Source organism: Callospermophilus lateralis, chromosome 1, assembly GCF_048772815.1.
Source record: "Callospermophilus lateralis isolate mCalLat2 chromosome 1, mCalLat2.hap1, whole genome shotgun sequence".
NCBI classification, from domain to species: Eukaryota; Metazoa; Chordata; class Mammalia; order Rodentia; family Sciuridae; genus Callospermophilus; species Callospermophilus lateralis.
In genome coordinates this window covers 78,832,067-78,849,401 of record NC_135305.1, presented here as the reverse complement: position 1 = coordinate 78,849,401, position 17,335 = coordinate 78,832,067, and the positions used below count along the sequence as shown (strand labels likewise).

At 34.2% G+C, this 17,335-nt stretch overlaps 1 protein-coding gene across 1 annotated transcript in view; it reads right to left on the bottom strand.

Annotated features, from left to right (window-relative positions):
* Nucleotides 1-17,335, bottom strand: part of Sp4 (Sp4 transcription factor) — a 62,445-nt gene that overhangs the window by 18,837 nt on the left and 26,273 nt on the right. Inside the window, exon 4 of the mRNA XM_076863310.2 lies at nt 1,693-1,921. Coding sequence (XP_076719425.1) covers nt 1,693-1,921 — 229 coding nt within the window. The remainder of the gene's footprint in view (nt 1-1,692; nt 1,922-17,335) is intronic.

Here is a 17,335-nt window from a genome sequence, read left to right as displayed (position 1 = left end):
ATCTAAATCACTAGAAAAACCTCTCATTTGCATTGGTCAAAAGAGTTAATATTGTTAACTTGGCAATATTCCCCAAATTGATTTGCAGATTCAATGTAATTCTCACCAGAATCTCATCTAGCATCTTCATAGAAACGGACAAGTTAATGCTAAAAGTCACATAAAATTGAAAGTCTTGCTAAGAAGGTGAAAAGATTTTGAAAAATAACAAAGTTGAAAGACACCACATTTCCTGATCTCAAAAGTTATGACAAAGTCACAGTAATCATGACAGTGTGATACTGGCATAAAGATAAATATAAAGTTCAATAAAATAGAATTAAAAGTCCAGAAATAAACCCATATGTCTATGGTAAATTATTTTTGACAAGGGTACCAAGATTAGTCAATGGGAGAAAGGATAGTCTTGTCAATAAATGAATGGTGTTGGACAAAACCCTTACCTCACACCACATACAAAAATTAACCCTAAGTTGATTAAAGATCTGAAGAGTAAAAACTATAAAACTCTCAAAAGAAAATTAGGATTCTTCATGGTCTTAGATTTGACAATGAATAAATATCACACCCAAAACAGAAATAACCAAGGGGGGAAAAAAACAGAAAAAAATTTGAATTCAAAACCATTGATGCTTGATGCAAAGGATACTATTCTCCAGAGATATACAAATGACCAAGAAATGCATGAAAAGATGCTCAACATCAACAATCATCAGAAAAATTCCAGTCAAAACCACAGTGAGATCCCTCTTTAATCCTACAATTGGATATAACAAGTCAGATAATGACAAGTGTGGCAATGATATGAAAAAATTGGAACTCTTATATACCACTGGATAGAAATGTAATATGGTGCAGTCACTTTGGAAAACAGCCTGGCAGTTCCTCAAATGGTTAAACTACATGACCCAGCAATTCCATTCCAAGGCACATACACAAGAGAAATGAAAAACCTGTATCCACACAAACACTTCTACACAAATGTTTACAACACATTATTTATGATTCTCAACAGGGAAAAAACCCCAAATATCTACCAAGTGATGAGAAAAACAAAATACAGTCCACAGAATGGAATTATTCATCCATAAAAAAGGAATGAAGTATTAATTGTGTCATCATATGGAAAGACCTTGAGAACATTAATGCTAAATAAAAGAAGCCATCCACAAAAGACCATAAATTCCATGATTCTATTTATATGAAATGTCTAGAACACACAAATCTATAAAGGCAGAAATTAGTCTCACAGTTGCATAGGCTGAGAGGGCTGGGAGATTGAGAGCTAAAGAACACAGGACTTCTTAAAAAAAATAGGACTACTTTTGAGGATAAAAAATATTCTAAAATTGATTATGGTGATGTTTGTACAATTCTGTGAATACATAAAAACCACCAAACTATACTGTAAATGGGAAAATGTCATGATGTGTGAGTTATTTTTATATTAACAAGGGTTTTAAAGATTTTTACAAAATAAAGAAATCCATTTTTTAAAAAATATGAGGTACAAGGCAGAGGATCACTCAAGTCTTACTCCTAGAATAGTCTAATTCCCTTCATAACATATTTCAGATTTTAGGCTACAAAGTCAGTGAGGTTCCAGGAATCAAAGTAGGTAGCCAACGACTTCATTGGGAGTACTGATTTTATAACTTTGAGAGTTAAAAGAGTTGAAAACAGAGCATTTACCTTCCTTCTCCTTCCCTACAATTAGGACAGGAACAGGCAACTCTTCGAAGCCTCTTGCCAGGTTGCACTTCTTGGTCAGAAGTCTGCTGGCTTTGCTGCAAATGCACTTGAGTGAGTTGATCAGGACTAACAGCACCTATTGTAGCATTAGCAATTCCTCCAACTGCTACCGTTACAGGAGCTATGGTAGCTTGCTGGACTTTCACTCCATCTTGTCCTTGCTGCTGACCTAAAAAGGAACAGGGGGAAAAAAGAGAGTAAATGATATTCTCTATTTCTAAAGAAAGGAAATAATTCCATGTAATTTATTTATTTACTTTCGCAGTACAGGGATTAAAATTAGGGCCTTACATATGCTAGGCAAGCACTCTAACTTTGAGCTATATCCCCAGTCCCCATGTAGGTATTTTAAAACTAATATATTTGTTCTAATAATCTGTGTCATGTACAAAAGAGTTAATGACTCATATATGCCAATTCTCCTAAAATTTAATATTAATTTTGATTTTAGTAGCTCAGAGTATCTCTTTCTCTAGTTCATGGGGCCATACATAAATCAGTTAACCTTCCTTGTGGCTTAATTTCTCCCTCCAATTGTAAAAGGAAGATAATAATACTTGCCACCTACCTATCTCAGTGAAGTACTGTGGGGATTCATGAGATATTTGAAAAACATTCTGAGATCCTCAGATGAAAAATGCTACATAAATACAAAGCATTATTACTATTTCTACAGTAAACAACATGTATTAATCGCACTGAGAAAATATAGAAGAAAAAAGTAACAAAGGATTAACTTTTATGGACATTTCTTATTTCTCAGTCATTTAAGCAAAATTAATCCCTTTATTGAAAAGTCATTTTTGTATTATGCACAGTTAACTGGTTTTCTAAATGTAAACCATTAATGACTATTACTTACCATCACTATAGCAATAAAAAGACAGGATACTGTTATTCATTCATGTTTTATAATGTAGGCTTCACCTCTCAGATTAGTATATACACTAACTCAGCTTCTTCACTTAGGAAAAAACTATGCATAATATGACAAAAAAGTATTTATTTGCATGGTTTAACATTATCCTGAAGTAAAACTGAGTAAATCTTATAATCACCCTTTTTCCAACATAGTTCTACACTCTGACCATCAGAGGTAGCAATATCAAGTAGATGAATAGACTGAAAAACAAAAAAAAAATCATCCGTTTATGAAAGAATGCTCCCATCTCAGAGAGTTGATGTAAAGATTAATTTCGTCAATACTTACAAATCCCTTATGGTACAAAATTTTCATTACATGTTAGCTATTATTACGAGTCTCCACTGAGTGGGTAGCAATATAAGGATAAAACATAGTAGCAGAAACAAACATGTGGGTCCTGGCTGTAAAAATAAAGGAATGTTTTTTAAAACTGCACTTACAGTACGTTAAACATATGGAATAACCAAGAAAAGACAATAAAAATTACCAAGTAAGAAAACAGCATGCATTTAACTAAACAAATTTAAACCCCTGACTCTCCCAGCCAAAGTAATCTCAACCTTCTCTGTATCCACAGCACTCTGAACTCTGTGGGAATACCCATCTCTAAATATAAACACAGCCATCTTGAATATTGATAAGGGTCTGGTTCCAGCACAATCCCCACCCTCATGCCCTGCCCAACATACAGATACCAAAATCTACAGATGCTTAAGTCCCTTATACAGAATGGCACAATATTTGTATATAATCTATGCATTCTCCACCCACTTTAAATTATTTTTTAAAAGATTACTTATAATAAATACCTAATACAATGTAAATGCTATATAAGTAGTTTACTGTATTGTTTGGGGAATACAGACAAGGGGCAAAGTCTGTATACACTCAGCACAGATGCAGACACCTGATACTTCTGAAACAGTTTTATGAAATAAATTTTTAAGTAACTCAAAATTTCTTGGTATTGTGGTTACACACTATGCTAACAGAGGAAAAAAGCACTCCAAGGCTGCTTGGAGCAGTCAAGCAACCTTTCTTATTCTACTGTTTTAGTCTTTTCTTTTTTCTCAAATATGGAAATTTGGCCAAGGCAGCAAGACAATAGACTTTGAGATACTCAACAACATTTAGAATGGGTATTTGGAGAGGAAAAACAAAAATAAGAACCTCACTTCTTGCACATTTACCTTTGACACCAATTAAGTGGTCTTTTTACTTCAATAGAGTATTAAATTCTGAGGCTTATAAGTTTAGAAAAAGAAGGGAAAACAGGTTTAACTAATAAAGGAAAATACATATTCTATGTACACAAGCCTAGTTCTCTGGGTTTTGAGGAAGGAGAACTTGCCTAAGGCAACAAAGTATCATTCTGACTTGATTTCTCATATACCTAGCTCCCCAAGAGATGATAAAGATTGAGTTAGAATTTAAGAATTCCCAGTTTCACTAATCAGATATTCCATCATAGTATTAGTCACAGAATTATTTCCAACAAAGGCTGCTCAGGACAGAGAACATCTGTGTGGTTTTGTGTCATTTTTACTTTAGCTATCAAAGTTCCTGGCACACTGGAAATATTCAGTGACTGTTTCTTAAATAAAGTGAATGGGAATTTCAAATTCAAACAAACTCAGAAGCTTTCTTCTGAAACAAGGCCAGTATTACATCAGAATGCTCCTAGATGCTAGCTAGTCTGCCATATACACTTAATGTTGGTGGCAAGATGATAAGAAGAGCGAGTGGACGGACGTTTACCTTAATTCCCTCCAGCTTTTCTAACACAGAATTCAGGCAATTTAAGAGCTGAGCTGAGGTTTAAGTCACAACCTGCTACCAAAATCACCGTATTTCTTCTCCCTCAGGTATTGAATTTATCCTATAACATACCTACAACAAATTCAGCAAGATCTCTCTTAAAAAAGAATATTAAAAATATACCTTACAGGCAAGGAAGCTAACAGTATTGCTTGCCAATAATAAAGTTTGAGATGTCAAAAAAATACCAAAATTTTGAAAAATCTCACATCCATTAGAAATTAATTAATTAATTAAGAGTTTAAAGAATACTGCATGCTCACCATTGAAAACTATGAGGGAAGAAATAAAATCATGCATATAGCCATTACCCATAGATTACCACTTATTACCATTTTTGATGTATTTGTTTCTAATCTTTTGTTCAGCGCATTTTGATACTGATGCAATTCTACTACAAAATGATTCTGTTTCTTCTTAATAAGTACTTCCAAGCTATTACATTTAAGATAATATAATAAGTGTACATTATTTTATCTTTTTTATCATATACATACAACACAATTTATAAAACTACTGCTCTACGATCAGACATTTAGATTATTTTCACTTATGATAAGTAACATAAATAATGAGTTGCTTGAACAAAAATACTTTTACTCACTATTTTCAAAGGATAGTCCAGAAGTGAGATTATTAGGTCAAAGGGTATGAAACATTTATAAGATTTCATACAGATTATGGAACTTCAGGAGTGTATGAAAAGAGCTGCATTCCTTTACATTTCCACTAGAAGTATGAGAACACTACTGCATCTCATGCACAAGAAAAATTCAGTAAAAAATTAAAAATATTTAACAGACAAAAAAAAAAAAAAAAAGATAGAGCTGGAGATGTAGCTCAAAGGTAGAGCATTTGTCTAGCATGTGAGAGACTCTGGACTAAAACCCTAATGCTACAAATACATACATACATACAGAGTTAAATGTAAAAACAAAATAACAAATATTATAAGAAAATTCAGAAGAACCAGTCTTTTCAACAAGACTCCAATACAAAAGATGAAGGAAAATACTGATAAATTTGGCCTTATCAGAATTTAAATTTCTGAAGTATACAACTCCATCTGATCAACTCTTAGACCAAAGTCTTTGAAATCATCATGACTCTTGATACTCTTGCCTTTGTTTTATATTTGATTACCAAACCTGCTGACTCATCCTTCAAAAATTATCCAACATTCAAGGACTTCTCCATCATTCCCATAGCTTGCAATTTTTTTTTTTTTAAGAGAGAGAGAGAGAGAATTTTTTAATATTTATTTTTTAATTTTCGGCAGACACAACATCTTTGTTTGTATGTGGTGCTGAGGATCGAACCTGGGCCACACGCATGCCAGGTGAACGCGCTACCGCTTGAGCCACATCCCAGACACTTTGTCCAAGACACTTGCTTGATCACAATACAACACAACAGCTTCCAAACTGGTCTTTCTGCTACCACTGCCCTATCCTATTAATAAATTCCAGGGTGCCAGAAGAATCACTCTAAAATGTAAAGTCAAATCAAGTCATTTCTCTGCTTAATGACTGCCTATAAAGTCCTACATAAACTGGTCACATTTACCTCCCTAAAAGCATCTCCAGGTGTATTCTACCTCAGCCATGCTGATTCCTTTTCTATTCCTTGAATATAATAAGCACAGTTCCAAATTGATGTTTCTGCTCTCTATCTCTGCCTAGAATAGTCTTTTCCCAAACTATGTATATAAAAATTCCTTACTTCCTTCAAATCTTTGGTTTAATGTCACCTCCTCAATGTTGTCTGCCTTACACCAACTGTTCTATTTAAAACTCAATCCTCTCCAGCAGTCCCATTTCCCTTACATTCTGTTTAACTTTTCTTTTTCCACATACCAAAGGATATTTATTGCAACTGTTTCTAACAGTGAAAATTCAGAAACAAATAACTAAGAATTGGGGGGAAAGATAAATGCTGTGAGAGAGTTGAAAGATGGAATGTAATGTAGCAGTCAAAAAGAACAACAGAAATACTTAAGTACTCTCTGTATATGAAAACAGAGTTCCTAGTAAATGTTTATATTATAGTACTATAAGGCTCCTACAATGACATTCACATGTAGTAAAAGAGAAAAAAGTGGGAAAAAAACTGAAAGGATATATAACAATATATAATATTGAAATATTATATTTTATATGTAATATAAATATATAATATTTGAAAGTATTTCCTTTAAAAGGGGGTTGAGACTAGAGCATAGTCAAAGGAAACTTCAGTCTCACTTATAATAGTTGCAATTTTTATTTTTGAGAAAAAAACACATTTTCATGTATTGCTAATATGACTAATTTTAAAAGAAAAATTTTAATAATCTATTACTAATTTTATCTGTATTTATTAGATTTATAATAGAGTTGAACATGTTTTTCAAATGTTTACTTTTCATTTGAATATTTCTTGAACTGTGTGTTTATATCCTTTGCCATTTATGTATAAGGAGTCAGGTCTTTTATGTAGCTCTACTTATTAAGGACCCCTAGTCTAATGTGTTGAAAATACTGTTTATGGTGTACACATTTTAACCAAACTTTGGACACCTTAGTAACATTTAAACAAAAAGGAACATAGAGGAAAACAGAAGTAAAAAAGATAAAAATACAACTTGTGAATTTCCTTCACCTATTATTAACATGATTCATGCTCTTTACACCAACCCATTGAGGTAAATCAGTCAGTCATTAACACCTTCATTTTACAGATAAGAAAACAGACCCAAGATAATCCAACTGGGCCTATTCTTCTTTTTTAAATTTTTTGAACCAAGGATTGAACCTAGGGATGCTTAGCCACTGAGCAACATCCCTAGCCCTTTTTCATATTTTATTTAGAGAGACAGGTCCTCACTGAGTCACCTAGGGCTTAGTTAAATTGCTAAGGCTGGCTTTGAATTCATGATCCTCCTGTCTCAGCCTTTCCAGCCACTGGGATTACAAGTGTATGCCACTGTAGCCAGCTGGGCCTATTTCTTCCTATGGAAAACATAATGATTTCCAAGCTTTTTGTTTGTTTGTTATAGTGAATATCAAGTTACATTACTGGGTAGGTAATATAACCCAGAAAATGGAAAAACTAAGCAACCTCAACTGACTACTACCTACTTATAAATAAACTAACCCAACTATCATTTCAATGAAAACGACCTACTTAATAACTATCAAACAGTATCAGAACTCAACTAATGTTTATGGTTTTCATTCGTATCATTACTATCACAAACTAAAATTGAACATAGGAAAATTAAAATATGGTACCCTTGTATGTTACCTATAACAACTATGAACTACATGACTCTGGGATTAAATCTTTTGAAAAGAAGACAATATAAATTTAGGAATAGGCTTTGACAGATTTGATAGACCCAACTAGAAAGATTCCACAGTATAAAGTGGAAACAATAATATCCTAGAGGTTTGGAAATTATACAAAACACTTCTTTGTTTTATGCAAGGCTACAACTATGTGTTTCCCTACAGATGAAGAATAACCTAAGAACATAAACATTCAAGAGAAATATTCCAATGAACATGACATTACAAAGGTAATATTAAGTCCAAATAAGTAATAACAGCTATTCAGATTTCCACAAATTCTAGATCTCTGAATGAGAACTGTTATGGTTTGGACCTAGAATGTTGAAGAATAGGTCCCCATCTTGGCACTATTGGGAGATGGTTAAAACTTTAATAAGTGGGGCTTACTGGGATGGTTAGGTCATTGGGGATGTTCCCTGTAGGACCCCAAATCTCTTCCTCTCTTTATAATTTGATAATCTCAGGTACTTGTTATAGCAATGGAAAACTGACTAATACAAGAATCTAGTATTCAAGTGAGCTTTGTTTATTAAGCAAACATTTCTTGAGTACTAGCTACACTTTAATACTGCTGGCAAAATGAAAATAAATAAAATGTAACTCTTAACTGTAGTGGGAACAAACTCAGATAGATTTACTGTCAAGGAGAAACAATGAAGGTTTTATGGAAGAGAAAAAACCATGGACAGGTAGAAAGAACAGAAGCAAATTGGGAGACAATGGGAAAGGAATTCTAAAGACAAAACTGGGAGGCACCATGGTGGTGCACATCTATAATTCCAGCTACTTGGGAGGCTAAGGCAGGAGGATTACAAGTTTAAGGCCAGTGTGGGCATTTAGCAAGACACTGTTTAAAATAAGGGATGTATCTTGGTGGTAGAATGCTACTGGGTACAATCCCCAGTACTGCAATAATAAATTCAAGGACACTGCCCTGAGATAACATATATAAAGACTAAGTGAATAATGAGCTAAGCAATAATAAAAAGTTCCCCAAGGGTTGGAGAGAGAGACCAGGAAGGGCTTAATCAAACACTTAAAAAAATTACTTTCTAGGATAGAGAAGTGGGATCCTTGTTAAACTATCCTGTTGCCTTTCTCATCCTCAATCCAGAGAATGGCTGCCATTGCATTTACTGAATTTACTATGGCTGCAATGAACTCAACTACTTTATACTTTGCCATCTACTATTCACTTCTAAGACTCAGGGATAAATTTCTCAAGGTTATCTGGCAACTATTAAGTAGCAAAACCAAGATGTAAACCTAGGTCAACCTCCAACCAGAGCCCTGAACTCTTTTCCAGTTGGCTACATTCTCTCCTTGGGAATTAAGGATATGATTTAGGCTTTGGAGACAATAAAGATTTAGAGATATACACAGTACCACCTGTCTTATGATGCTGCACTTTTGAACATCCCTGAACTAAGAAGGAAAGACAACTTTAGTCACTTTGTATCTGCTATTTATAAAGCATGTGTAATACACATACATTTATGTGTATTACTTAGATTTTCCCCCACCCATTTAAACTAGGCAGAATTCCTTATTAAAAGGAGCAGATATGAACTTTTTTTTAAAATGTATGCTAAAATTTCACTAAATGGTCTGATCCTACCAAATTCAAGAAAGTGTCAAAGAATATTCTGAAGAGGGGTATCTAAGCAGAAGAAGCAAGTACAGTCAGGTATGGTGGCATATGCCTGAAATCCCAGCTACTTAGGAAGCTGAGGCAGGAGGATCACAGGTTCGAGGCTAGCCCATGAGACAGATTAGTGAGATCCTATCTCAAAATAAAAAAAGATGGATGTAGCTCAGTAGTGGAACACTTGCCTAACAAGCACAAGGCCCTGGATTCAATCCTCAGTACCAATAAATAAATAAACAAAAAGGAAGCAAGAAAAGAAAAAAATCAAGCAAACACAAAAGTAGCGGCAAGAGGATCCCAAGTTTGAGGGCAGCATGAGCAACTTGATGAGGCTCTGCCTCAAAAATAAATTTTGAAAGGACTGGGGATATAGTTTAGTGGTAGAACACTTGCCCACTATGTGCTAGATCCTGGATTCAATCCCCAGTACTGGAAGGGGAAATAAAACCCAAAAAAACAAAAAACAAGCAAAGAGAATGCTGTTTGCAAAAAAACAGATAAAAGTGGTATCTCAAACTTTTTTATCTAACACTAGAAATTCCTTGACATCAGAATATATATATGTGTTTTATGTGTACATAATTATAATTAAAATTTAATTTATAAAAATAATTATAAAATACATAATTTGTAAGTACAAAATATACACAAGTGGATGTTTAATTTGACTGGAAACAAATTTTTAATATTTCCTTCCTTCCTTTCTTTTAATGAACTTAGGGCTGGGCTAGTCAGGCCTCACTAGCCACAGTGAAACTGTATGTAATTCAATTTTTTTTAAATATTTTTTTAGTTATAGATGGACACAATATCTGTATTTATTTATTTATTTTTATGTGGTGCTGAGGATTGAACTCAGGGCCACATGCACTCTAGGCAAGCGCTCTACCACTGAGCTACAGCTCCAGCCCCAGCCCCTGTAATTCAATTTTTTGTTTTCAATGAAATTGTATGCAATTCTGTTTTGCTATACTAGAAATTGAAGCCAGGCCTTTTGTATGCTAGGCAAGAATTCTTACACTATACTTCCAACCTTTCTTCCTGATTTTTATTTTGAAAAGCAAACAGACTAAAGTATTAAAATTTGTGTTAAGGGAGTTAAAAGCTCACAGTTAATTTTGTTCAAAAGTTAATATATTAGTGTGGTTTGAAATGATTATATTCATCAGCAGAACTAGAGATCTCCCTAATCTACCTACGTGGAAAAAAAGTACTGAATAGTAAGAATTTATCAACATTTATTAAGAACTATCATCTTGAAAAAAAAACTGTAACTGGAAGACAATATTCCAAATATCAGAAAGATAACCACAATAGAAGTGGACAAAATTTCAGTTCTGAGGAAAATCCTAATGACAACCTTACCCTTTCTCATACTTCACACATAACCTGCTGGGAAAGGTTATTAGTCCAAAAGATTACCTACTTCCCTATCCTCTGAGTCAGCCCTCACAAATTAATTTTGATTATTATTTGGTTTCTAGATTCTCTGGCACAACAAATACAATATTAAGAGCATTTCAGTAGCTGAAAAAATCTGTATCAGATCTTAAAAGAAAAATAACTATCAGTCTCTTGTGAATCCTGATTTTATAAACCAATTTCTACAGAACATGAACACTGAAAATCAGTTTCTGTAATTCCAAAACTACAGACTAAATCACAAATCTATTTTGACTTTATCAAAGAATCACTTTAGGAAGTCCCACTTGAAAAGGAAAAATTACCTAATCATTTTAAATACAAATAATCATATGTATCCACAAATTTTAATAAGATGATAGCAATAAGTTTAATTTATAAGCTGGTCAATAATTTTTAGGGGGCTGGGGATGTGGCTCAAGCAGTAGCGCGCTCGCCTTGCATGCGTGCGGCCCAGGTTCGATCCTCAGCATCACATACAAACAAAGATGTTGTGTCCGCCGAAAACTAAAAAATAAATATTAAAAAATTCTCTCTCTCTCTCTCTCTCTCTCTCTCTCTCTTAAAAAAAAATAATAATTTTTAGGGAATACATACACAAATACAAACAGCTTCCAAATTATGCAAAAACATTAAGAAATACACACTGAGTCATAAAGATTAAATGTGCCTAAGTAACAACTTTGAGATAACAGTGGTAAAGAGCCCAAAATTATATCCTAGAGATTGACAATACCCTATTATTATGAGAGAATTAACAGACCTCTATAAATGCCTAGTTAAAAAAAAAAATAAGCCACTGTCTCTTAAAGAAGTTTAATTATTTAAATGTATCCCCCTCACTTATTTTCTAGAGCCCAAGCTCTATAGAAACTCTTGTTTACTTTCTTATAATTAACTTACAACAGCATTGTTCACATAATTCATCACTGTAATAAAGATTTTTTAATGATGAAAACCTCCAAAGTTCACATTTTTCTCCAAAATCACCTGGTCAAACAACAGGTGAGTATAGATAAAAGTCACAGATAAAATTATTCAATTGGTATGTATTTTTTTCCTCAAAATTTAGAAGACTGATGCATAAATTATCCAACATATAAAGTGGCTCCAGTTTATGCATCCAAATCAATTTGCTACAACAGGCATTTTATCGTACCTCTCCCATTGACTAGGCATTGTAGATGAGGAAATAAGGCAAGAGTTGGAAAGAAAAGCTCTGTCAAAACAAAGACATACACTCCTTTTTGACTTCTAGTTATTTTTACTTATTCTGTTACTATCAACAATAGTTTGCTCTAATAGACAAACCACCGCAGAAATATCTGAATATTTCCCTAAAACAGAATTTGCAATTAAAAAAAAAACATCTAATTTCCCTTCCTTCCTTTCATTCTATATTAAACCATATGCATTTAAGATGTGGAAGGGAAAAAAAAGAAATTTGGAAAATCTGACATTTCTATGTGGAATTTTAAACAGTACATAAACTTTTAACGTACCTCTGTTCCTTTAGAAATAAAATGAGTAACCCTTCATAGGTATTACTGAACTGATATGGCCTCTATAAGAAACTATTATCTTATACTGGGATCTATCACTTCTTGAAAGTTCTAGTAACTTGGAAAGTCTGTAACTGTTTATCTATTAAGGATGTGGGGAACAGAGTGCATCATAGATCTGGTTTTAGGAAAACTATGAAATGTTGACTACAGACCAGATATGTGAAAAGCTACAGGCAGAGATACCAGTTAGGAAAGATACTATTTTACCTTCCAGATGGCAAGATCCTAAAAGAAAGCCCTAACAATAGGAAAATGAACCAGATATATGAATAACAATTATCATAATAATAAACAGTTGCTAGCAATTAGTGAAAACTTTTCTGTGTTCTCAGCATTGTGCAAAGTGCTTTACATGTACTATCCCACTAAGGTAACATAATTATTGGTATTTTACACAGGACATACAGATCTAAAGAGACACTTTATCAAAACCAAAACTTGAATCAAAATCTCTCTAGTTCTGGTGTAAAGCTACAAAATTTGGTAAAATCATTAAATTATAAAAAAAAAAAAAAAAAAAAAAAAGACCAAATCAGTCTTAAAAGATTCTGGTCTAGGTGACAAAGAGAATGATGAACCTGGGAAAGGAAGCATGTTTGGAAAGGCAAATCAGTTTTTATGCTCAAGATAAATCCTACTAATAGAACCCCTGCTCCAACTCTGTCATCAATTCTGTTCCACCTTCAAGGAGCCAGCTCAGCACTCTCTTTTCTGACCACTTCATCAACTTTGCGCCACTCTAATTCTCACCAGTTCCCAACTCCATCTTAATCCTCACCTTGTTCTTGAAATTTGTCTACACACAACCCCAATCCAGCAAGTCTCCTCTGGTTTCATTTGACATCCTTGCTGAACCTTTGCCTATCTGAACTTCTGCCATACTGGTAGTAATTGTCACTATCCACTTTCTCATGTTCTTAGACTGTAAAATCAAGGGAAAGGAAACTAGTAAACCCCTGAAATTTTATTCTAATTGAATAATATCTAGGCCATCACTGTTGCTTGGTATCCTCTCATTCACCCTATGTTAGCAACATATATAATAAATCCCTTCATCAGCTCCTCCAATTTTTTCTCCAATCCTCAACCTCTCATTTCCCTTTCTTTGCACCTCACAATCAAGAGATGACTTCGTCTCATATACTGAGAAGCCCAAAGTCACATGAAGTCTTTCCATTCTCCCTTCTATCAACAACATCTGAATACTTCTCAAAATGTTGATTCATCTTTCATGTGTGTGTTACAGGGTGGAGGGTAGAGGAGATTGACACCAGGGCCACTCTACCACTGATCTGCACCTCCAGCCCTTTTCATTTTTTATTTTGAGAGAGAGTTTTGATAAGTCTGAACAACTTGTTTTAGACTGGGCTCCAACTTGAAATCCTCTTGCCTCAGTCTCCAGAGTAGCTGGGATTGGACAGGTGTGCCACTGAACCCAGTTTGACTTATCTTTTAAAATATCTCATCTTGAAAGCACTTCCATTTGTGCCTTTGATTTCATTTCCTACAACCTATTACCTCAAAAAGCATTTTCTGTTATTCCCTTATTCTCCACATACACACTCAAGTCTTTCCCTATCCAAAGATTCATCTTCCTATACTCTCAATTTCTGTGAAATCAGACTGTCCTCCTTTCTCCACTGTACACACTAAGCAATCCAAGATGCAAATTCGCCCATGATATTACACGTAAGGTCCCTTGAAGGCTGCCTGTAACTTTCAGGATGCAGTTTAAATTCCTTATCAAAAAAAGAATATTTCTGACCTGGTTCTTACCACCTTGACTTGAGTACATGAACTCGTGGTCACAGCACCTGAAGTTATCCATAAATCCCAGATCATATCATGCCATTACATGAGCCTGACCTTCAGCATTTAGTGTTTCTTTGCCAGTATGGCTGATGTCATTCTACCTGAACTATCCTGCATTACCTCCTTCAGGGACCCTTCCTCACAAAGTCCTTTATTTTATTATAAAGCCACATTTAAATGTTCTCATAGAAGATAGTCCTTCCATTTAAAAAAAAATACAACACTATATCATAACTAATCTGATTTCCAACCCCTTAACATCCCTGATCCAATTATATACTTACACACTCTGTCATGCCTTCTTTTGTGTTATATCATCTATACCTAACACAGTACTTGACACACAACAGGCCCTCAACAAATAGGTACTACATGAAAAAACAAAATCACGGCCTTACAAAGCCTTTCTCTATCAGCCTCCAAGATACTGTTGTTCTTCCTGTTTTCAAACTTTTCTGAAGTATATTATACACTTAATATTGTCACTATGCCCTCATATTTAAATCCTCACCCCAATTTTTTATTTAGAAATCCCTTAGTTTTATAAAGTTGCACTCTCCTACAGACTTTCTGGGGCAATAAAAATGTTCTACATTAGTGCTTTCCAATATGGTCTCCTCTAGACACATATGGCTAATAGCACATGAAATGTGGTTAATGCAACTGAGGATATAAATTTTTAATTACTTTTACCTTAAAAAACCACATGTTGGCTATCATATTGAACAATATAGGTCTTAGATCTCATCAAATAATTCAAATACGAAACCCATTAAACTTTCTCACTCTTCAAGTCATCCTAATAACATTCGACACTGAGATTCCTCTTCGTTGTTGACAGATCATCCTGTGTTCTCTCTCTCGCTCTCTCTCTCACTCACTCATTCTTTCTCAGCTCTTATTCTTAGCTCAACTGTCTCCTTTTGGTCCCCAAAGGTCAGTGTCAGAACTTCAAACAAAAGCTGTTGTCTCATCAATTCCATTTATTACCACAATTTCAATCACCAGCTCTCTGCAGAATTCCAAATCTAGAATGCCAATTCTGATCTCTTCTCAGATCTAGTATCCAAATACAAACTAAACATTTCCAATAAAATGATTTACTATTAACTAAATAGTAAATCTAACATAACAAATATCAAAGTTAGAGTTCACTCCATTCTTTTTCTCAATGTTATTTCTTTCAGTGGTACAATTATACCCATGGTCATCCATACTTAAACTTACTAAAATTCCTTTTGTTTTCCTCTCTATAATCATGAATCAAATACTGTAATTTTTCTTAAGGACTCCTGAAAAATCACACCTTGACATCAAGTTCACTTTTATCATTGATATCTGGACTAAATCTGTGGTATAAAAATTGATTTCCCTATTTCTCTTATAGTGTTTTAGTTTTATTATCCAGCACTACAAGTGAAACTCCCCTCAAAAAGTATACACCTTCACACATCTCTTCAATGACTTGTCATCTGTCCTTGGTATGACACCACCATTCTAAAACCAGACTTCTATCAATCTGGACAACTTCATCTTCTAGCATTTCCCTCAAAAGCTCCACAACAGTTTAGATGGTCTACCCATTCTATCTTAAATATGTGAACCATATTCCAGATTCCTTTCTTTGCACCTGCTGTCTCCTCAGTCTATATGTTTTGCTTCTTTATTCATGTTTGTGAAGGCTCTTCTTTTCTTTAGGAATCAGTTCAAGTCTCCTGGGTTTCATGAAGTCTTGGATTTCTGCTATGGCTCTCAGTGACTTCATTCTACTCTTAATTTCAGTATCACTACCTTTTTTCATTCATTTCACTTTTAATACATGTCATCATCTATTATTCCTATGTTCTACCTTTTATATGAATGAATACTGTGTCCCCTCAACAAGAACCTAAGCTTTTAGAAGGCAAAGATTTCCACCTTTATGTTCTAGCACTTACCCTTCACTGTATTTATACTTTGTAAGTCAGAATGTTCATAAATAATCACAAAGAGCTATGCAGTTCAAGTGGGAACACACAGAGAAAAAGGGAAAGCAATCTGGATACTAAACATTAAATGGGTAAAATGAAAAAAAAAAAAACAAGGAAAAGCAATTTGACATGAGCAGAGAATATGGGCAAAAGCAACCACTGAATCAGACCTTAGTATATTAGACATCTAAAAATAGCATAATCTTATCACAGTGATCATCAATGACTCTTGGGATCTTTCTCTTGCATAGAAAGTTCACCCAAATGAGCACTGCTTAAAATAAATGAGTAAAACACAGGGTTTATGGTTTCCTAATCATCTTTTCTCCCCTACAATAATATTTATTTTAATGAAACCTGATATATCAAGGCAATCTGGCAGCCAGGGTAGGTGGGTAAAAGAATTTCCAAAATTACAATGATAGCCTTAATTTCAAGAAGTTTATAGCTGATCTGTCCAGCCCTGGAAATACAGAACTGGCACTCAGAGGTAAGAGGGTACAGTATGCCCTGTCAGTTCTTAGGGTCACAGCTTAAAATAGTTGCTCAGTAGGGCCAAGGGAGGCTAGTCCAAGACTGTTACACTGCCATAGAGCAGTCTAACCTAACCCCACAGATGGCTATTTTAAGCTGCATCTCCAAACAGCATATTGAGCAAGGAGGAGATACTAGCTTTCTACTTTCAAGTGTAGGTGAACTAGCCACAATTTTCCTATAAAAATTTAATGGGGGGCTGGGGATGTGGCTCAAGCGGTAGCACGCTTGCCTGGCATGCATGCGGCCCGGGTTCGATCCTCAGCACCACATACAAAGAAAGATGTTGTGTCCACCGAAAACTAAGAAATAAATAAATATTAAAAATATTCTCTCTCTCTCTCTCTAAAAAAAAAAAAAAATAGCATCTATATATTTAAAAAAAAATTAATGGGGATCATTCTAACCATGGAACCATCCTCCATATTCTACTATGTAATCCAGATCTCTAGTTATTTCTTTTACTCACAATTAAGATGCAAAGAGTAGGTACATATATTTGAGTGGGAAAAAGTACATTTAAATATGATTTTTTTCCTGGACACAAATAACAGTTG